The sequence below is a fragment of the Sus scrofa genome, chromosome 3 (assembly GCF_000003025.6).
Source record: "Sus scrofa isolate TJ Tabasco breed Duroc chromosome 3, Sscrofa11.1, whole genome shotgun sequence".
Lineage (NCBI taxonomy): Eukaryota > Metazoa > Chordata > Mammalia > Artiodactyla > Suidae > Sus > Sus scrofa.
Genome location: NC_010445.4, coordinates 15,480,661 through 15,503,649, shown reverse-complemented (window position 1 = coordinate 15,503,649; position 22,989 = coordinate 15,480,661). Strand labels below are relative to the sequence as shown.

The following is a 22,989-nucleotide window of genomic DNA, read 5'->3' as shown; positions in this document are numbered from 1 at the left end:
ATGATTTATAAATCTGTCTGATTTATTTCACTCTGAGCTCATCTTTCTTGCAGCTCCTATCAGATGCCACTGGTTGCAACCAGAGCCTGCTGTGTCCCAAACCTTTTACCTAAAGCCACACACTCAGGCAATGTGTATCTGCCCTCTGAGTGATCACAGGCAATAATTTTAGCAAATGCATCTATTGCATCACATAGGTGGCCCTCTTTCCAGCCTCCAGGAACAGTTTTCCTATTGCCCGCTGCCCTGGAGTCCATTCATCATATTTTAGAATTTTGGGTATGGTAGCTCCTCACTTCTGTGTACTAATTTCCCTATTACTGACTTAAACCAAGTTCTGCTATGGAAGCCCCGAAGCCCCAGATCTCCATGACAATAAAGGGCATTTCTGACTTCCATTCCTTTTCCTTTCTGGGTATCTTCTCCACTTGATCCTCCTTCGGGGACCCAGACAGAAGGAACAGACTCTTTCATAGGGCCTGCTGTGCTCATGGCAGAAGGAAAAGGACACAGGCCAGAACCACACAATGACTCTTAAAGTTCTTAAACAATGTGGCCTAAGTGACTTCTACTCCTATCTCATTGGCCAAGTGATACAACCAAATCTGATAGAAATGGGGCAGAAGCGTAAATCCTCTCCCTGCAGGGGCTAGACCATAACTAAAAACGCTACCCTGTTTTTTTTCAGCTGCTCTTCCTGATAAACAAGGCTTTGAAGGTGCATTATCTTGTTAGAACAAGATACGCACTTAGCAGATGTAAGCTATTATACCCAGAGGGGACCACAACATTGCAAATCACCTAAACTTCAGTAAAAGAAAAAATTGGTAAAAGAAAAAAAAAAAGACAGAGAGAGAGACATGCTCACAGCAAGATGAGAATCACTGGCTTCTTGGAAGACTTAAAACTTTCTAGCGCCATATGCATTGTCTGAAGTGTGACACACTCCAAAGTACATGAGGTGTGGAGGGGTGACAGCAGATGGCTGGATGAGTAAGAAGCCCAACTAGCAGGTGGCATTTTTTTTTTCTCTCCATGAGTCTCCACCGAGGGGGAAAAGTTGCACTCCCTGAATTCCCAAGAAGTCCCCGCAAGTTCTCAAGTGTGCTTGGAGCTGAGCGTGGTGGAAAACTGCTCATCTGATGTCTTGAAAAGCTGGGATGAGTTTCCGTAGCAGAGGCTCAGGGCTTGCTCGCCGTGCCCCACGCTGCGTTCTCACCACCACCCACCCCCCCCACCCCCCGCCGTGTGCCCCAGACCCCCTCAACTCCTCTTTATCTCCACAGTTTGACATGCAGAGGATAACTCTGGAAGAGCTGAAGCACATCCTCTATCACGCCTTCCGGGACCACTTAACCATGAAAGACATTGAGAATATCATTATCAATGAGGAGGAGAGCCTGAACGAGACCTCGGGGAACTGCCAGACAGAGTTCGAGGGCGGTAGGTACCCCTGCTTCCTCTCTCTCCGGGTCTGGGACAGGTCCCCACCTCCACATCCTCCGTGTGAAAAATGTGTTTACAGCCTCCTGGGCTGAAGTGGCCTGGGACGGAAGCTACAAATCCACGATTGAGGTTAAAAGATGCTTTGTGCAAAGATGCCGTGGGCATCTTTTTTCTGTTTTCCCCCCAAAACTGCATGTTTGCAAGCCCTCTCTTGACCCTTCTTTCCTTTGGTGACTCTGAGGTCCGTGACTTGAAGCGTGGCTTCGTGATGTTGGCCTTTATTTTGTGGGGGCCGCGTGGGGTGGTGCAGAGAGACTGTTTGAGCTGTCAGCAGACCTGGATCAAGTCCAGTGGCTAATTGTGACCTTGGGCAAGGCAGGTGGCTTCTCTGAGTGTTTCCTCATCTAGAAACACCGGGATAATTATACCTATTTCACAGGATCCTTAGGAATGAATTACGTCTATGCCATGCTCTTTGAATGCACTGGCCCAAAAAACCCTGCCCATGAAGGAAAAAAAAAAAAAAGAAAAAAGAAAAAACGCTCATGAACTTCACCAAGTAGGTGCAGAAGAAATAAGGTTGTCTTGGAGCCAAAAAAGAGCCCCATGAGAGGTCATTTTTCTTGGACTCAGGAAAGAAAACTTAAAAAAAAAAAATCCTACCTCATTTTCTAATCGGTAGAGAGTTCCAGGGATGTTAAATAATTTAATCCCTTTTTCCAGCTTTGAAAGGAAGAGCTGCTTTAACAGCTCTGATGTACAGAAATTTTTTAAAAAATTACGTTAAAACAGTGCAGCAGGCTTCTGGCCATTTATTTATTTATTTATTTATTTTTAATATTTTTTTTCCCCACTGTACAGCAAGGGGGTCAGGTTATCCTTACATGTATACATTACAATTACATTTTTTCCCCCACCCTTTCTTCTGTTGCAACATGGCCATTTTTAACTTATTCAAGATTGAGACTTTTTTAAAAGGTCTACTATTTTTTTTTCTATTCTTTTTTTCTGAGCATGTGCAGATGGAAAGCTGTCCCATAGGCACCAGAATGGAGTTGGATTCCCAGATCTTGGGGCTGTTGCATTGGAACCAGCCGAGCCCCAAGACAGGGAGAGGACATGGACTGAGTTAGCCCAAGTGGCCACAGCCGTGCCTCCAGGCTGAACTGCGACAGGAAACAGGAGATGGCTTGTACTCCAAGGGAACAAAATTAACTCAAGTCAGAGAAATAGGAAGCAGTGGGGTTTGGGGTAAACTTGGCAGCAATGCCTCCTTGTAAAGGCATTCACAATTAAAATGTTCAAAAGTGTTGTGTATGGGAGTTCCCACTGTGGCTCAGCGGATTAAGAACCTGACTAGTATGCATGAGGATGTGGGTTCGGTCCCTGGCCTCACTCAGTGGGTTAAGGATCCAGCGTTGCTGCAAGCCGCAGTGTAGGTCACAGATGCGGCTCTAATCTGATGTGGCTATGGCTGTGGTGTAGGCCAGCAGGTGCCGCTCCGATGTGACCCCTAGTGTGGGAACTTCCATATGCCACAGGTGGGGCTGTAAAAAAAAAAAAAAGTGCTGTGTATGGCAAACAAAACCCAGTTGTGGTCCAGAAAGTACCTGGGTCTCCCTGCTTGGGACCTGGGCCATAGCATCAATGATTGCATTTGGAGTTGGAATCACAGGGACCACACAAGGGCAGGAAGGTCATGGCCAATGCCATTGACAGCCAGGCAGGCAGGGGAATAGGGAAGATGAGTGGGGGTGAGGAGGGCAGGGGCCGGACTGAACCTTGGGGAAACAGCAGGCCTGGCCCCCTCTTTCCATCTTGTTCTTAACTGACAGACTCTGTGCTCAAACAATGGAAGGATTTGGGGCTCTGTCCCCACTGCTGTCAACCACACTTAAGATGGGTCGGGAGCGTGTTTCTGGGCCCTGCATTTTCTGCAGACGCCTTTGTTTATGGATTGGTGTTTCATTCAGAGAAATATTGCAAGTCTCAGTCATTTGAGAAAGGTCAGACTGCCCTGGGGAATAACCTGAACTCTAAGCACTGTCTTTTTATTACGCAAAAGCTCCTATATTCATAAAATAAAGAGCTGACCTGGGGGTTTCCAGATAGAAGTCTTTCTGGGTTTGCTTTAATGATTGATTAGTGCATAGAGCGCTAGCAACAGCTGCCACTTGCGGGTAATTGATGAGGGCCAGGCCCTGTGCTCCATGCCTTAAAATTCCTGATCTTATTTAATAAAAGGAATATATTTGTAATTAGCACCTTGCTTTCTGGAATGACCTCCATGATTTCGATCATAATACCTTTTATGTATTTTCACATCAGACACGGTTGTAAAAATGTGTCCATGCTTTCCGGCCCTAGCATAAGCTCACTGGGTTTGTGTTGAGGGGTAAGATGTTTCCAATCTCAGAGATATAATTTGTTTATATTTAATGTATATTTATATATAATTGTGATATATATATTTATGTGTATATATATACAGATACATATATAAATATGCAAATACATATATATATACACACATATGTATAGTATATAACTGGCGCCTATATATATATATATTTTTTTTTTTTGTCTTTTTGCTATTTCTTTGGCCCGCTCCCCACAGCATATGGAGGTTCCCAGGCTAGGGGTCCAATCGGAGCTGTAGTCACTGGCCTACGCCAGAGCCACAGCAACGCGGAATCCAAGCCGCGTCTGCAACCTACACCACAGCTCACGGCAACGCCGGATCGTTAACCCACTGAGCAAGGCCAGGGACCGAACCCGCAACCTCATGGTTCCCAGTCGGATTTGTTAACCACTGCGCCACGACAGGAACTCCTGGCGCCTATAATTTAATGCCCACCACTCTCTCCAGATTCAGAAAGGGGTCCCCCACCCCCACCCCACTTGTACTTTGGGCAAAGGTGGCTGGGAAGAGATGGACACACAGAGACAGAATTCATCCTGTTACCCTAGGACTGAGAGAGTCCATTTGAGACCTTGGGGTGACCTTGAGCCCCTGCCTCCCATCTCTCCCCCATGCCCCATGCCTGCTGTGGGCAGTTGGAGCCTCTCCCTGCTTCTCTCAAAGTCTGACGGCAGAGTTGCATGGCTTGCGCTTCCTAAGTTCTCAACCTCCAGCTCTTTGGGCCGCCCCAGCCCCCACGCTGTCCCTCCTTCCTGTCTGCCCTCGCCCTTGGCCCAGGCTGCACACTCATCCAGACTCTTCAGCCAGACCCTGACTGACATCTCGGAATCCCCCTCCCGCCTGGCCGCCACCGCTATCCCCCGTCTTGATAAATCTAGCATCTAACTCTGAAGGGACAAGATGCTTTCATTTTTTTTCTTGCAGCGATGAAACTCTTTTCTCTTCAAACCTAACCTTCTCCACAACCCTGAATGACTCCAGAGAGGGAAGGGGGCTGAGACATTTCCCCCAGATCCCAGAGCCCCGCCCAGGCCACCCCGATTCTTGCTGCTCCCTGCTCAGGAAGCTCTTTCCTGCGGCTCTTTTCCCATGCTCATCTGCTTACCTATAACGCTGGTGATCCCTGGTGCTTGGAAATCCTGCCTGCTATGTGGAAGGAATCAACTAGGAATAAAAACCTAAAGATACAGGAAGTCTTTGCCTTAAAAGGTGAAAGGGCGCACCTGTCTCTGCGAAAAGACTGAGAAGGCAGTCAGTGAAACGCATTATGTCGCAGTCAGAATTCAAAGAAGCCCACGTCCAATGGCTTCAAACCCAGCCAAGTAGGGGCTTCTGGACTGAGACTCTGGAGTGTGGAAGAGGTTTGAAAATGCCACAGCGAGTCCGTCAGAGTCGGTTAGAAAGTAACAGGCATCATTTCACGTCAATGATTGTATTTTTCGCTTTTATAAGTCTTGGGTCTGATACTGTCACAGAGGTGTTCGGTTTTTGCCCATTAAATCAGGAAGTATTGATCATTCCTTCCACATGAATAGAAGAATCAAAAACAGAGAAATAGGCCAGGAGCCTCTGATTGGGATGGGGGGGGAGTTAGGGTTTTTTTTTTGTTTTTTTTGTTTTTTTTTTTTTGGTCCTCCTGTTAGTTTGTTTGGCTTTTTGTGGGGTTTTTGTCTTTTTTTGGGGGGGTGCACCCATGGCATATGGACGTTCCCAGGTGAGGGGTCAAATCAGAGCTGTAGCCTCTGGCCTACCCCACAGCCACAGCAATGCCAGATCTGAGCCACATCGCGACCTACGCCACAGCTCATAGCAACGCTGGATCCTTAACCCACTGAGTGATGCCAGGGATCAAACCTGCGTCCTCATGGATCCTACTTGGATTCGTTTCTGCTGAGCCACGACAGGAACTCCTCTCTTCTTAGTTTTCATTTTGCCTTGATTTTGTTTTATTTGTTGCACTTTTAGGTCAACACAAACACACACATGTGCAGAGAGACCCTCACACAATCCCACCTGCCTTATCTTGGTGGTACGTAGGGCTCTGGGATCACAGGTCAGCGTTACTTTTTCCTTGTCTCCCAAGAAAAGGACAAAAGGGAATAGTGTGAAATTCCAAGTTACATATAAGGAAAGTTCCTGACCTCTTCTTCTCTCCTGAATTCAGTCTGGAATTGGGCTCTCACACCATGAGTAGAACTCACTTCCCTAGGGCACCATGGAGAAGCCATCCCCAGAAACCCCCGGGAAGGCAGAGAAGAGACCAGAAGAATCAAACTCAAGAATTCAGAAGTTGGGAGTTCCCATCATGGCTCGGTGGCAATGAACCTGACTAGTATCCATGAGGATGTGGGTTCGGTCCCTGACCTCGCTCAGTGGACTAAGGATCTGGTGTTGCCGTGAGGTTGCAGATGTGGCTCAGATCCTGCGTTGCCGTGGCTGTGATGTAGGCTGGCAGCTGTAGCTCTGATTTGTAGTTCCTAGCCTGGGAACTTCCATATGCCTCAGGTGTGGCCCTAAAAAGACCAAAAAAAAAAAAAAAGAGGGAAATCTGAAGTCACCTTCTCCTTCAGTCACACCAATTTCCAGGTGCATGATCCTCAACTTGAGTCAGACACTTGACCAAGTGTCACCCATGGGCTGGGTGCTTCAGGCAAGAGGTCACTTAACCCCACTAAACGCAGGGGCTCTCTGGTAATACCCACTGGGTGGCAACCTGTATGTCCCCAATTCAATGATATTTTGCTAAAAGTTGGTCTTCTGGACCCTCCCAATCTCTCAGACATGTTTTAATTCCTTTACTAAGATAAATTATGCTTGATGTAGCAATGTGTTGTCAGTATTTGTGTTCTAATTATTTAGGGATACGGACAGGTCAGTAGCCACCAAAAATGGGTTCGATGTAAGATTATGTGATTACCCACAAGGTCCACTCACCATTCAGGCTGAATAAGAGAGTTTTAAGATGCTTTGCTTTAGCTTGACCCCTTGTAATCACCAGATATTTAAATTTTGGAGAACACAAGCTTGGTGACAGTGAGAGGCAGAGTTCCCATTTAATTATTTGGTTCCAGTCGCTGGCATAGATGGATTTAAGTGGTCTTGTAGTGGAACCATCCAGTTGCCTATCACTGGATCCTTTTTAAGTGTTCTTATGATAAAGTATGTATGTGTAAAGTTCAGTGGTACTTGCTTCCAGTATGTTTACTGGTTTCTCCACATGGTTCAGTCCAGGAGGAACGGGATGGAGGAAAATGGCCCCCCGTACCTGCCACGTGCCAGGCATTTGTTAACACGTGGGACTGACCTGTCATCGTGGCCTGAGGGATCAGTTCTGTGGCCCCTGTGGGACAGATGAGACAATGGAGGCTCAGCAAGGTGGGGTCATTTGTCACAGTCAAACAGCAAGTGGGGATTCGATCCTGGGTGTATGTGACCAAACCCTGCCCTGGCTCTTTATTTGTGGTCTTGGGTCGTTTCCCCCAAGCTCAGGCGGTCCAAAGACTCCTTACAGAAAGGAGCTTCATGCTCCTTACTCCTCTTCCATTCCCTCGCCAATGAGATCAGATGAGATTTGGAAGTTGAGTAGCAGTGCAGTAAGATCTGTGTGTGAGCCCTTTCAAGACACATCCCCCAAGTGTTGTCCCTAAATGGAAAACCAGCTGTCAGGATTTTGTAGACATTCTGACAACACGCACGGGAGGGGGACGTCAAGCCAAAATCATCAACTGGGGAATAAATAGGTTCTGCGAAAGACAGCAGAGCCGCTCTGTACCATTCAGCACCTCAGTGTGATGGACCAGAGAAACAAATGTCAGGGAAGCGACCCAACCAGGTAGCTTCCCATGCATTCTGCTGCCTTTGTATGGGTTCTGTTCCCTGCCCCCCCCCCCTGCAAACTAGCTCTTTGACCCTGGGAAACTTATTTTAAAACTCTGAGCCTTTGTTCATCCATCCCATGCAAAGACTGGACGATGGTGGTCCTATCTAGATGCAAAAATTGCTGGGCTCCTTGGAAGGCCAGAAAGAATTTTGCAGCCGTGTCCAAGGTCTCTGGCTCAGCCATCCCTGCTGAAGTCACAGTGTCTCTGTCGGGATGTCCAATGCACATCTGGACAGGGAGACCTGGCCCATCACCTGGTTGTGGCACCTTGGGCATTTCATGCCCATCCAACTGAAAAGGGCATAATGTGTCATCTATACCATCTGCTCCCAACTCTCGTGGTGCTGTGACTTTCCTGAAATAAACCCTGTTCTCCTGGGGTAGATCTAGAGAGGTTAAGGTGTAGGTGAAGTCTGTGGTGGGTGGTGAGACAGGAGACAGTTTTCAAAGGAATTTAGGGCTTCAGTCAAAAAAGAATTTTTTTCTTCTACTGTTTGGGGACTTTTACAGTAAACCAATGGGAAATTTTTCTGGAGTCTTAGGAGGAATGAGGAGATTCTCAGATACAAGATAGAGGCCTGGGGAGCTGGTTTTTGGTAAAATAGGCACAATGGTTGAGAATACCAGTTCAGCACTCTGGACAGAGCTGGCTGAAAATCCTGCCTCAGCATGTATATAGGTCACGTGACTACGGGCACTTACATATCAAGAGCCTCATTTTCTTCATCTGTGAAGTGGGAACCATAGCATGACCTAACGTCTATGCTTGTTATGAGGATTAAATGAGGTAACACATAGGAATATTTAGTATGATACTTAACAATGAGTAAGTACACAAAACAAATACAACTAGCCGATTCCTGACCCTGGTTCCCTTCTTGTTATTTTTTTACCTGGAGACAGTGCAGAGTATGTACTGCTGGAACTCCACATCTTTGAAAGGTGGTGTAGGGATCCACTTTTTAGGGTTTGCAGCATCCTCTTGACACATTCATCCCTAAAGTCAAGTCCTTGCCAACACTGGAGTTACCAAGAGTGTTGGTCAAGAGTCCCTTCGTTTCTTTTTTTCTTTTTTTTTTTTTTAATTTTTCATGATAGTTGATTTCCTTGAAAGAGAGAATCCTATCAACCTCGGAGAGAGAGAATCTGCCCAAGAATGTCAGTCTCTGCTGTACAGCAAAGTGACCCAGTCATACATAAATATGACATTCTTTTTCTCACATTATCCTCCATCATGTTTCATCACAAGTGACTGGATATAGTTCCCTGTGCTATACAGCAGGGTCTCATTGCTTATCCACTCCAAAGGCAATAGTTTGCACCTACTAACCCCAAACTCCCAGTCCATCCCACTCCCTCGCCTTCCCCCTTGGCAACCGCAAGTCTGCTCTCCATGTCCATGAGTTTGTTTCTTTTCTGTAAATAGGTTTATGTGTGCCATGTATTAGATGCCGGATATAGGTGATATCCTAAGAGTTCCTTGGTTTCAAGGAACAGAAATTCAACCCCCTTAAACTAAAAAGCAAATTATAGGAGAAGCCAAAGGAATGATCTTTGGCTGACCTGGACCCAAAGAGCTCAAGCAACATTCTGTCGCTGCCCTGGCTTTGCCCTCAGCCTCTCTGTCGGCATCATTCTTGGGCCACATCCTCTAATGTTAGGTCTTGGGAGGGGTGCGTGGACATTTCTGTTATCACTGATTGGTATAAAATCTCTTTCACAAGCTCTTAATTGGCTCCCCTTTAGGCTATGGAAAGATCCAATTTCATACAATCGTAAAGTGTTAGACCTGGAAGGATCACAGAACTCTAATGGCTCCCAGACCTGGTAGAATCTGGCTGATTGTGAGAATCACCTGAGCTGGGTTTTATTTTGTTCTATCATTTCCTGAGCCCCAAGCTCCCTGCCAGAAATATCACTTACGTAGGCCTACATTGGGGCAATTAATCAGAATTGCTACCATTCTGATTGCCTTATTTTGGAGCCAGGGCCTCTGAAGATTGAAGCCAGAAGTGTTTTGAACCCATTCTCTCCAGGGACATCCAGCTGGTCAGTGGCAAAATCCATGTAGATTCCTGACTCCGAGAGAAACCTCAAGAGCCTGACATTTGCCGAGAGGATCAGGGTGAATCTCTGTTAAAATAAGAAGAGGAAGGAACAGCCTGTCACTGGAGTCCTGTCACAGCAGCCAGGAGTCTGGTGATGCACCGACCTCCTAATGAGCTTTCAAGAGAGCAGGAAATCTCACTTCTGTGTCCTCTTATGTCAGCCTCCTCTAATTCACATTTCAAACCTATGGACATTCTGGACTCCCAGTGTGTCAAGTACTATGCAGAAAGAGGTCCAGATCTAATGGTAGGAAGGACACGGAAAAGATCCCCAGAAGCATGATGTGCTCTTGCAATTTTCAGTGTTCATTAAGATCCAGAAAGAAACAGGGCTCCTCGAAAAGTTAGAGAGTTACCCTGTGACCCAGCAGTTTGGCTCCTAGTTTTGTACCCAAGAGAACAGAAAACATGTCCATGCAAAAGACTGTGTATGAATATGCATAGCAGAATTATTCATTAACCCCCCCCCAAAATATATAGGAACAACCCAGATGCCCACCAACTGGTGAATGGATAAACAGAAAGTGGTACTTCCATTCAGTGGAATATTATTCAGCCATGAAAAGGAGTAAAGTACCAATACATGCTACAGCATGGATAAACCTGAGAAAGGTTGTGCTCAGTGAAAGAAGCCAGATACGAAAGGTCACATAGCATATGATTCCAGGCATGTGAAATATCCAGAATAGGCAAATCCACAGAGACAGAAAGTAGATTAATGATTCCCAGGGTCTGGGGAGAGAGGAGAATGAGGAACGGCTTCTGATGGGTGTGGGGTTTCTTTTTAGAGTGATGAAAACATTCTGGAATCAGGTGGTGGTGATATTTTCACAGCCCTTATGATTGTACTAACAGCCATCAAATGGTACACTCTAAAAGGGTCAATTTTATGGTACATGGAGTCTATCTCAGTTAAAAGTAAATACATATTAAGAGCTAGTTTATTTATTTATTTGTTGGTCTTTTTAGGGCCACACCCACAGCATATGGAGGTTTCCAGGCTAGGGGTCAGATCAGAGCTGTAGCCACCAGCCTACACCACAGCCATAGCAACGCCAGATCTCAGCCACGTCTGCGACCTATACCACCGCTCACAGCAACGCTGGATCCTTAATCCATTGAGTGAGGCCAAGGATCAAACCTGCGTCCTCATGGATGCTAGTTAGATTCGCTTCTGCTGAGCCACGGGAACTCCATAGCTAGGGTATTTTTTTATTTTTTCAATTTTATTGGAGTATAGTTGGTTTACAATGTTGTTTGTTGAAGTGTACAGCAAAGTGAATTAGTTATACACATATCCACCCCTTCTGAGTTACAAGGACCTACTGTCTAGCACAGGGAACTCTACTCAGTACTGTGTAATAACCTACATGGGAAAAGAATTGACAAAATAAATAAACAGACAGAAATAGAGTACAAGACAAGTATATGATAGCCAAATACAGGCATGAAATTATTATCAGCATGTTGATTAGTGCCGGGTTATACTCTGTCGTCTACAACCAAGTGTCTAAAGTACACTTCCTTTGGATCTTCCTCTGGCTGAGCTTTGCCTTGCTCAGCAGAAGATCAAGGAAGGCGAGTCTGGGCAGAACTTTCAAACCTGGATCTTAGAATCAGACCTGGGCTCAAAACTTACCTCCGCTACTTGCCAAATGACCTTGGACTCCACTTCTTGGAGCTTCAGACCTCTCACCTTCCAGATGAGGCTCACACACCCAACTCACGAAGGTCCATCACTCTCAATTCTTCAAGGACATCCTTAAAGCACATGGCATGTCCTTTGCCCACTGAGGTGGGGGCTTGCTCAGGAAGAAAAGGGGAGTTTTTTCCAAGGTTTATGAATGGGAATTAGCACACGTGGGACACAGGCAACATTCCAGTACCTTCCTGGACTCTTAGTCCTCACCACAAAGTCACGTCTTATTTCCTCCCATTTTATAGACGAGGAGAGTGAGGCCCTGGGGGGGAACTTGGCTTGCCCAAGGTCACGCAGCCCCGGTGTGGAGTAACGTAATCTGGCTCCAGAAGGTGTTACTTTTTCCCGCTGCCACACAACCTACAGTGACATCAGGACAGGATGTGTGAGGACTCTCATCCCTGCATAGAGTCTGAATTACAGACTCCAGTGATGATGGGTTTCAGAGCTCCCCAGGAAAGAGCTGGAAGCTCCACTCTTCCCAGGACTCCAGACCTGCACGACCTCATGCACACAGGATCAGGTCTCCAGCCTCTCCTCCCTGGTTATCTCTCCCCTCCTACTGCTTTGAAGGATTTTTAGATCAAAGGTGCGGCCACTCTCTGGGAGCAGCGGGGGGCGGGTGCTAATCCTGTTGCCTGTAACCTCTTTGCCGAGTGTCCTTCATAACAAAAGGCTTCAGCAAAAAATTTCTCCCTCGGCCCAATCACACGATTTTTCTTTTCCTTAAGCCGTCGCCAGCCCTCAGGATAGGAAGGTAGACGTCTGTCTCCAGAAGCATTTCTCTGCCGAGGAGCTGCCCAGAATAAATTAGCTGGTCCCCAGAAAGTGTTAGGTATGCCACTTCCACATCCTCATCTTATTTTCTGCTTTCTGATGCTTTCCTGCCCCACCGCCACCTCTTTTCCTTCCCGAGAGCTGCTATCTTTTTGCTTTTGCCCACTTCTCACATTTGCCCATTCCACACCAAGGAAACGTTCTTCCTCCAGGTAAGAATTTGTAAGACCCAGACGTGATGAGCAAGTGGAGAACTGAGCCAAAAATACTTTCAATCAGCCGAGGGAAGCAGAGGCCCAGTGCACCCAGAAGGGATTAAAGCTAATGAGACAAGGCCTAAGAGCCTAAAGCAGAAATAACCAAGGATTGGAGAGGGAGCCGCGAGCTGTGCCTGGGGCCCTGGGTCTCTGTGAAGTGGGACTTCCTGGAGGATGTAATTTTTAGAGGCCCCTTGAAGCCTTGTCTCAGGGGATGCTCATTTGCCTTTGGAAGCATCTCCAGCTTCCTGCGTCTTCTCTGCTGTTTCCAGGGCTTTAGAGGCACTGCTGAGTGTCAAGGGGGAGAGGAACTTGAACTTGTTTTAGTTTTTCTTAAAGGCATGTAGCCCCTACCTTGACCTTTTTCTTTTGCCAGTCTTCCTGCTTGCAGAGAGTAATTTTAAGGGAAATTATCTTCTTTCTCTGTTTCTTCCACTTAATTTGGCCTACAGAAAAACGACTTTCCCCCAGCTGGTGGTTGTTGGCAAAGGTTGTTAGCATGTCTAGCAAAAGGACCCCTTTTCAAAAGGGGAGGTAATCTGGAGTTCCCATCATGGCACAGCCGAAACGAATCCAACTAGCACCCATGAGGACACAGGCTCAATCCCTGGCCTCGCTCAGTGGGTTAAGGATCCGGCGCTGCTGTGAGCTGTAGTGTAGGTCGCAGACTGGGCTCAGATCTGGCATTGCTGTGGCTGTGGCATAGGCTATTAGGTAGCTATTGGGCCCCTAGCTGGGGAAGCTCCAAATGCTGCAGGTATGGCCTAAAAAGACAAAAAAGAAAAAAAAAAGGGAAGGTCATCTGAAAATGTTCTACTGTCCTGGCATTGCTTTCCCCCAGGAACTGCCAACCAACATCTCTCTCACACACACACGCACAGCCCTCCTGTTCCCAGCAACTCAATCTCCATCAGATTCTTTGGCCCTACCCAGACCTACAGAATCAAAAACTTGGGCAGGGGTGGAGAGCTTATTAAAATACACACTCCTGGGCTCCACCCTGCAGATAATGATTCAGTGATTCTGTGATGGGGCTGGAGCATCTGCATTGAGGTCCACCTCCCAGATCTTGCTGATGCTGCTGGGCCCATGAGTAGCTCTGGTGTAGGCAGCTTCCCACTGGCCTCCCAGGGATAGATTTCTTCCAGAAGCCAAGTGGTAAACTGTGTGTACAGATCCCTGCAGGACCAGGATGGGCAGGGGAGGAGGTGTAGACAAAAAGAAGAAAGAGAAGGAAAAGAAATCCTGGCAGGAGAAAGTGAGCTGTTTTTCTTTTCTGAAAGCTTTTCTTATTATTTCCCTGTTTCTAGCCCATATTCATAACCCACTAATTAATGCCTTCCCACTGAGACCAACTAAGGGTTTCTCATGGGCCTTAGAAAAATGGTGACACATGACCTGGCCCAACCAAAGTATTAAAAGAGCATCACAGAGCTCCTGTGGTAGCTCAGTGGTAACAAATCCAAATAGTATCTGTGAGGATGCAGGTTTGATCCCTGGCCTCGATCGGTGGGTTAAGGATCTGGCATTCTGTGAGCCGTGGTGTAGGTTGCAGACTCAGCTCAGATCTGGCATGGCTGTGGCTGTGGTGTAAGCTGGCAGCTGTAGCTCCAATTCAATCCCTAGCCTGGGAACTTCTGTGTGCCACAGGTGCATCCCTAAAAAACAAAACAAAACAAAAAGAAACAAACACACCAGATTAGCTGCCTTTGCTCAGATGTCCCCATTCTCCACATTCTCTCTCTCCTCTCTGTCTCTCCTCTCCCTCTTCTTTCTCTCTCTCCTCTCTCTCTTGGGTGTGGCCCTACAAAAGAAAAAAAGAGAGAGAGAGCATCACCCCAGGACCCAAGGTCAAAGACACCCTGCTTCCCTCCTTCACGATGGTCCTGTCCACAGTACGTGTGGTCCCCACATCTCAGATTTCAGCAGGTACCAGGATCACCCACTTAAACATGGAAGGTCACTGGCCCTACTACCAGAGTCTCTGATGCAGTAGATCAGCAGGGAGCAGGGGCTGGCCTGAGGGTCTGCATTTTTAATAAGCTCCCTGTGAGGCCATGCTGCTTTTCCCAGGGATCCCCCTCTGGAACTGCTGCTCTGCATATCTGCTGTAACACTAGACCTCACTTTAGGGTCATTTCAACCAGCAGCCACCCAAGAGCAATCCTGGGAAGGGTAAATGAATATGTAGGGAAGCATCCGAACTTGGCCCTGTCTGTAGCAGCTGCCTCGGAAATGGAAGCCAGGCATTCTGCAGAGACAAACAAGGCCATACGTGGACAATGCCTCTGGTGAGACTCACTCGGAATGTTACGTATTTTCTCCCTCAGAAATCACTGTAGCTCTGTGACATCTGGAAGCCTGTATACCTCACTCTGAGCATCACATCTGTCATGATTTTTGTTATAGAAGTTTGGCCATTTCATACTGTTGCCAAGAGACGAGATGCCCAGTCTCCTCAGAGAGCTGAATCAGAAAGGCTTTACCTGATGAGACCAGTCTTCATCCCGTGGACCGGTCCCTGGACTCTTTGAGGAAAATGTACAACCCACTTTATCGTGTTCTTTCTCTCTTCCTTCCCCACCTGCCCACCTCGCCTCCTTGCCCTCTACTCTTCTACCCCCACCCACCCCAGTGCATTCCCAGAAGCAGAACCGGCAGACCTGCGTCCGGAAGAGCCTCATCTGCGCCTTCGCCATGGCCTTCATCATAAGCGTCATGCTGATCGCGGCCAACCAGATCCTCCGGAGCGGCATGGAGTAGCAGCCTCCCCAGCAGCTGCCTTCCCGGCTCCCGCATGTGCTTGCCCTGCGGGCAGACCCCTCCTCCGCAAAAGCAGAGACGGGACCGTGCAGATGCGAGCACAGTCCAGCGAAGAACCCAAGGTTGCAGTGCAACCCGTGTTGTTGCAAACCCACTTCATCCCCTTGGCAGGTACACAAAAGGGCTGTCTTCAATGCTTTAATGGTCTTGTTTCCTAATGCAATAAATAAGCCAGGAGTTCCAGATGACGGCTTCGACCACCTGTAGGAACTCTCCAGAGAAACTGCATTTTCATCTCGGAATTCCAACGGCCATCCAGGTTGGTGGCGTAAGAGAACAAGAGAGAGGTTGGACACACAGTCACCTCCGTGCCCCATTCTTTCAACCCAGGGGTCGAATGGAGACTCCTCGCCCCCACCGCCTCCCCAGGGCAACCCTCAGTCCCTAGAGGCTGACTTCCAGGTTGTTGCAGGATTGGGGGCTTCTCATCCCACCGCCCTGGCTTCTTTCCTCCACCCAGTGGAGCTTCACCCCCACCCCAAGGCATGAGGGGAAAGCCATTGAAGCGGGTGCAGCGCCCAGCCGTCTGCAGGTTGCACTCCCTTCGCTTCCGTTCTACTGCCTTTTTCTACGGGACTCTTTGTGGGCAGAGCTGGAGAGCTCTCGGTGGTTTCCGTAGGCACTTGGCTTTCTGTTCCTAGAGCCCATCGCGCACCAGCATTTTGGAATCTGCAGAGAGCCTTTCTCCCAGCTTTGCCGCCTGTGCTGCCATTTAGACAAAAAAAAAAAAAAAAAAAAAAAAAAAAAAGCATAACCATGGGCGTCTCTATAACATAGACACTCAGACAGACGTATATCTTGGGCTTCTGCACGCGTGACGTCAGTCTTTCCTCGTCGCTTTACTGCTGCTAGAAGCTTGTCCCCCCACACGCAGCCCTGCTCCTTGGGGACGGGTTTGGGGGATGGTGCTGAGGAGACAGTGCAAGCCACACCCCAGGGCTCCAGAGTGATACAGAGTGATGGAGTCCAAACACGTCTCCTCCAAGTTCAGGTCCTTGTGCATCTTCCTCTCATCTTCAGATTTGCTTTGTTGGTCTGTCTTCCCCAGACAGAAAAAGAAACACAGTCCCAATCGGAGAGATGGAGAGATCAAACCCCTGTGTTTTACAGAACATGTTCTGGCAGTCAGATTCTGCAGCTGACTCATTTTCACAACGAAACAAAGAGATGTTAATAAGCTCAGCCCACTCGACAGGTCAATTGCTTCTGTGCGGGAAGGGAAGCCAACCCCATTTCAAGTCTGTGGTTTCCTGACTTATCCTAGAGGCTGTGTCCACCACCGCTATTCATTCAAGATAGTGGAGTCTGATTCGCCAGTGATCTTCCGCTGTAATGCTTCTCTCTGTACGTTTCCAAGCTCAGGTCTTTATTTCTAGGATGGAATCTTCTCGCTCCTCTTTCATTCTGTCGCATCCCAAAGCTGCGTGCTTTGCCCTGCTCCCTCTTCCCTTTACATTCAGGATTGAGGCCCAGAATCTTTCCTCTCGCTGCAACTGGGTGGTTTTGGGGTGCGGTGTGTGTTTCGAAGCCCCTCTCCAAGCCTCCCCTCGCTCTCCGTGCCCTCCCACCCCGCCCCCCATCTGCTCAGACTTGGAGCATCTGAGGGCTCAGCTTAGGGTCTTCTTCCAAATCACTTCTGCAAGCACTTTGGGCAACAGCCTGGGAGCAGCTCTAGAAACTTCCCCACCGCAAATATTCACAATGAGCACAAGTAAAACTAGGGTTTGAGCCATAGTACAGAGGAGGGAACAGGTGCGAGCTCCCAGGAGCCTGGGGGTTTGCAAGTCCCTCTGTGCAAATGCCTGAGAGCCCACACATCCAGGTCAAGTACGGCAGCGGCCAGCCTGTCCCTCTTGCCCGCCCTGCCCGGCCAGTCCCCGCATGTCCGCCTGCCCCTCTTCTCCCTCCCCTCCCACCCGACTCACCGTGGTCCCTCAGAACCAGGCTTCTGAACAAGAACAGGTCCAAACGCAGAACACGGATACACAGAAGAAGTGCATCTTTAGTTTCTGCCCAAAGCAGTGTGCTCTCTCTCTTTCAGCAGGACTTGGGTGGGTGGGACACTGTGAATGACTTGGCCGTGTCCTCCAGGGCAGGGGGGAGAGATCCCACCCAAGTAGATTGCCTAGAGATCCCAGGGGTGATTCTTAAAGGACCCTGCCCTGTGAGGGGGCAGTGCTTCGGGGGATGCTGGACTTCAGGGCCAAAAAGAAGGAGTCCTTTAAAGGCTGCAAGTTCTTCTGCCTCCGGCTGCAGAACAGGGACCTCAAAGGATGTGATTCACTGGAAGAGAAATCAGTGATTGTGCAAGGGTGGGAATTAAAAGGCATTCAGGAGAGGCACCAAAAGCCTGTTCCCCATCAGGGGCTCAGCATCCCATCCTAAAGAGGACCCATTTCTTCTCTCCCAGTGACTAGGAAATGAGTCCATCCTACCCAGGAGAAAATCTAAGAGATTTCCCCTGTGGGTGTTGCTAGAGAGAAAGGGTGAGAAGGAGGCCATGTAATTCTCTTTGATGGGCTCAAAGTTGATCTCCTACCAGGGTGACCGCAGACATGGCACCAGGAGCTTGCACCCTGGCAGCTTTGCTGGATGGTCTGTCAGCGGTGTTGGGCTTCTCTGACTTAGGTAGGAGGGTTAGCATGCTGACTTCCCACTGCCCCACCCAAGTCTCATCCACACCAGTGCTACTCCAGGGGGCCCATGCTAGCCAGTCCCTCCCCCACATGAGTTAATATGCTCATGGATGAATATTCTAGAAGGTCCTGGTCCCCTATGTTCAAGGTGAGCCACGTGACCCTGGTTGGAGGCGACCTCTGCAGGAGCTGAGAAGGAGGAACCCAACTCTCACTCTCTCCCCCCAGCAAATAGATGTAGGAGTCTATTCGAGGGTGGCTGAGCGCCTGGCAAACCCAGCTTTGTTCCTTCCTGCCCCCTTCAACCCCAACCACACGAGTGATGACATTTTGCTTGAGAGACAAGGGGTGCAGACCCTGACGCCTTTGGCCCCCCAAAGAGTCTGTTTTCCATCACTCCCAGAGCCCCCAATGAGGACCTAGCTTGGGAACTCTTAACTGTGGCTTCCAGAATGTGCTGGGTCCCACATGACCAATCTGTGTAAAGGGAAAAAAAAAAAAAAAAAAGATGTTGCCATGGCAACCCTTGCATTCCACCCCGAGTTTGCCAAGGCGCACAAAAATAGGAAACATTTCCTTAAAGAACAAACACTCGGGTTGTGCCTGCGTGCATTCTGACTCCCTGAATCCGTACCCCGCTGGTGAGAGAAATTATCCTCAAGAATCTGGTGGTTTCTCTGCCTTTTCCTCTTCCACTTGGACCTGTCCTTCCATTTGCTCAGCAGAATGGGAGCTACCTGTGAGCCAGGTGGCCCCCGCCCCACCTCCCAGGACCCAGAGCGAAGACCCTTTTCTCTGGGCCAAAAGGCAGAAATACCATCTGGAAGGCAAAAAGATATATATATCTTTGGAGCCTCGGTCTTTAAAAGCATCTGTTTGCCTGTTGAGAAGCTCTCCCACAAGCCAGAAACGTGAACTAAAGTGAACTGAGGTTTCCTCGTGGTCTTTGGCAAGCCCAGGGGTTCCAGAAGCGTCTACCTGTTTTATTTGCAGAGAACAAGATGTGTATGATGAGGCTGCTTTCTTGGTACCTGCTTCCTGTCTCAATTTTCAGCTGACAAATGGTCTTCTCTCTGCGCTTAGCCTAAAGAGCCTAATGAAAGATGCTGAGCCCCGTTTTGACCATGATGCTTCATCCCCACCTCCCAGCCATAGAGTCCTGAAGTGATGGATCTCAGGACTGGGAGAGAGAGATTTATCTTTTATTCCAAATGCCTTCTCTCAGTGTAAGTCCAGACTCAGGTCATAAATCAAAGAGAGTTTGGCTCTCAACCCATAGCGAGGAGCCTCCCTGGGACTGAATGAGGGCGTGACCTGAAAAGTAAGGTGTGACCCCCCCCCCCCCCGAGCACAGCTCTGCGGCTTGGTGCGTGGCCACACGCTGGGAAGTCTTGTTCCACTGGACCCTCGCCTCCCATCCCCATGGGAGCTGCTGGGTTCTGCTGGTCCAGCTGGAGATCTCAAACCATATTGGGTCATTTCACTGCACTGACTATGCCTCTAAAAGCCCCTGGTGATGATATTATTTGCCGTGTTCCACTGAGATCTACAGAAGGTCTAAAACCCCACTGCAGAAAGAAGGGGCCCCTTCTCCCATGATGCCCTGATGACACAGATGGACTCGAGCTTCTAGACTTTGGCAGGTACTTCTTATGTTACCAGGAGGACTTCAGAGCCGCCTTCCCTGGAGAACATCTGTCTGGAATGACCTCAGTCTGATCAGAGATTTCTCATTGGCCTCTTCCATGATCCTTACGGGGCTAAGGGTCCTGTTAAGTCCTTAAAATCCTAAAGACCTCGCCATACCACCCTCCCTCACCACCTCGACTCCCCCCAGAGGGGGAAAACAAAACAGAAAAGAAGCCTCGTTCCGCAGCCAGGGTTTTCCATTTGAATCATTTAAAGCAATGGCGAAAAAGAGGAGACCTCGGGCTGCCTCTTATGGATGGACTCTGTCTCCGTGACAATTTAAATGTCAGAACTGTGCAGCTTCGCTTCCGGCTTCCTTTGACCAAGTCACTCAGGGGACTGTCCTTGGTTTGGGGGCCTTGTCGTAGACACTTGGCTGGGAGGGGAAAGGTCAGGTACACAAACCAGCCAAGGCTTTCTCTGGGTAGCCTATGCGCTGTGCTATGTCTGTGATCATTTTAACAGCTGTGGTGGGCTTGGGACCCTCTTTATAAGGTCTCAAGAGACATGCTAACAGTGCTCCGAAAGTCTTGAAGGCAAAATTAATTCGATTCAGTTGGCTTGAAATATAATCCCAAGAACCAGGTTTTGCCAGTCCTGCAAAGGCAGTCCTGTGAAACCGGGAAAGACTTGCTTGGCATCCTGTCCCCTGCCGCTGCCTCGGGTAACTTATCCACGGACCACATTCCCCCACACCTACCCCCGATCCCATGCTGGGCGCAGCCCTCACCCACCCCTCTGCCTTGAGCGTGATGGGTTGGCTTTCAAACCTGTGCTTCTCGAGTTGTTAGACGTTATCGTCCAAGTAAAACGGATGCAGAGGCTGGAGTTTTCCAGGGGAGGAGAGCAGCAGGATAATTAGGAAGGAATGTTCCAGAGAATGTGAAATTCAAGTGTGAGGTCGTTGCTCCATCCCTGGACCAGAGAGTCAAAGAAAATTTTCAAAGGGCTGCAGAGGCTGACTGCCGAACATTTCCCCGGGATATCTGGTCTACCCTGGGAACATGCAGGGGCTTGAGTGCCATGGGGCTGCTGGCTGCCCACCAACCAACCTGATCCCAATGCCATGCGCTGGGAACGTCAAGAGGAGGCTGGTAGCTTGCCTTTCCTGACAGCCGCCAAGCCCAAGAGGCCTTTCCCAGGCATCTGGGCACAGACCTGTGGAACTGAAGATGGGAGAGAAAAGCTTAGCACTGACTGTGTAAGCAGCACTATCAGCCAGGAAGGGCACAGGAGGCGGGACCCCAGGTGCCTCTGCCACCCACCAGCCAGATAATTTAGAGTGACTTCCCTTCCTGGTCTCAGGTTGCTCATCTCTAAAGCAAACAGAAGGGTTAACCAGAGGTCTCGGAAGGGCCCTCCTATCTGAAACAAATCAAAGTAAATGAGAGAGTTCCTAGCTCCCCCATGAATTGCATTAGGGGCTGATAGTTCCTTTTTTTTTTTTTTTTTTTAACCCAAGTCCCAAGAGGCAGTTGTAATAAAGTGTCCCTTTTGGAGTCCATTGTCTGTTGATAAAATGATGCACGTCAGCTTCTGTTGAGTGTGTCTTGTAGGCAAGAGCTTTTGTATACTCCCTAAGGACTTGCTGATTCAAGGGAGCATCCAAGATGGGCTTTGTGTCCTGTCTGAGCCAGGGTCAACATGAAGGGGGAGAGATCCCCTTCCCACAGGTCACGTGAGTCAGAATTCCTGCCTAAGGAGGGTAAAATAAAGCCAGATTCCGGGAAGAGATGCTATTTCCCCATCTGACAAAGCCTAACTGGAAGCTACTGACTAAACAGCACAACTTCTGATCATGTCTTTTCTTTTCTTTTTTCTTCTGGACCCTGGAACAGCAGTTCTGGTATATGGGATAGTGGTTTGTACTTATTGGCAACGCTGCAGAAGGAAAAGTGTCATGATCCCTGGGTGATGGTTAGGAATTCGATCCACAGCCTAGGGAGACCAGACACCTGCAGGGGTCCTTTGATGGGTGATGAGCGATGCTGAGCCCAGGTGCCTACTTTAGATGGGATCCAACCATGTTGAGGGATAAAGGTCAGGGAGGAGCTGCAGGAGCCACAAAAGTCTCGTTTTTCTTGCCAGCAACAACCTCAAATCCTAGGTGTCTCTCCTTCCTCCCCCTCCTGTGGAAGTAAATGAAGGTCCTTGTCGTTGTTTTCGCAAGCTCTGCTGCTTTTCCTTCGAAAGACCTAGATTGGCCAGGGAGGGGCTCTCTCAGCTCCTGATGGAAATTTACACTGTCTCGCAGCGTTCTCCAAGGAAAGTCCAAGAATGTTCTTTCTTTCTGACGTGGAAATCAGGCTTCAGGGGTCCTTGAATGGCTTCTCAGTGGGGTTTGCGTTTCTCCCCCAGTTCTGAATCCAAGAAGAAGCAGCTCTTTCTCCTCCAAGGACAAAGCAAGGACAGGGCCCTTGGAAGGAAATCAGCCCCCAGAAACCTGGCCAGGGCGTGGCTTGGCAAGTTGTCATCTGCTGGAGGTGGGGGCTATTGCGATCCTAGCATCATTAGGATCCTTAGGTCAGAGGTCAATGGCTGGATGCAAACTGGAGCACAGCTGAGGAGCTTTACAACCGGGATGACCGGAGCTGGGCAGATCTCACATCCAGAAGAAGCCACGAAGACTGAAGTCCCGGGTCACAACCTCCCCAGTTACCTCATTCACGTCCCTTTTTCTTTGTCGTTCAGGTTGGGTTGGTGATTTCCACTAGTAAACGATGAGCGAGTCAGCAGATTAGTCAAAAGAAAATCTTTATATCAAATGTAAATACTAATATAAATTAACCTGGCATGCCACTTCACGGAGTCCATGAAGTACGTATATATAAAGGAAAACCAACTGCCATATTTACCAGATGTTTTCTCTAACCAAACTTGTCTGTAAATATATAATCTGTATAAAAAAAGAGTCTAATTTACCATTATTTATGCAATAGAAAAAAAAATAAACGTTTTCTGTTTTCTTTTGATGAGAGATGCAGCTCATTTTCTGGGGGGTGATTGGCACAAGGGTCATGAGGTTCATTTCCGGGACCCCAAAGGGCAAAACCAGATCTGTGTGATGACTGTCCAGCATCCTCACCCCCTTCCAAGAAGCAGTCGGCGAGAAAGCAGCCAGGGATCTGGTCTTTGGAGGGGAGTGATTGACAGCAGGGGAAGGAAGCTGACTTTGGAGCATATGGTGAGACGTGTGAGCCATCGTTCGGCTGGGGAGCAGACAGCATAATTAGGAAAATTCTGCAGACACCC

The 22,989-nt window shown here is 48.5% G+C and overlaps 1 protein-coding gene across 6 annotated transcripts in view; it reads left to right on the top strand.

Annotated features, from left to right (window-relative positions):
* Nucleotides 1–22,709, top strand: part of CALN1 (calneuron 1) — a 472,970-nt gene extending 450,261 nt beyond the window's left edge. For 4 of the 6 annotated variants that reach the window (XM_021086351.1, XM_021086352.1, XM_021086350.1 and 1 more), the window contains 2 exons: nt 1,287–1,443; nt 15,225–22,709. In XM_021086351.1, coding sequence (XP_020942010.1) covers nt 1,287–1,443; nt 15,225–15,352 — 285 coding nt within the window. In that variant the 3' untranslated portion in view covers nt 15,353–22,709. The remainder of the gene's footprint in view (nt 1–1,286; nt 1,444–15,224) is intronic. The other 2 variants (XM_021086354.1, XM_021086353.1) reach the window with 2 other exon arrangements.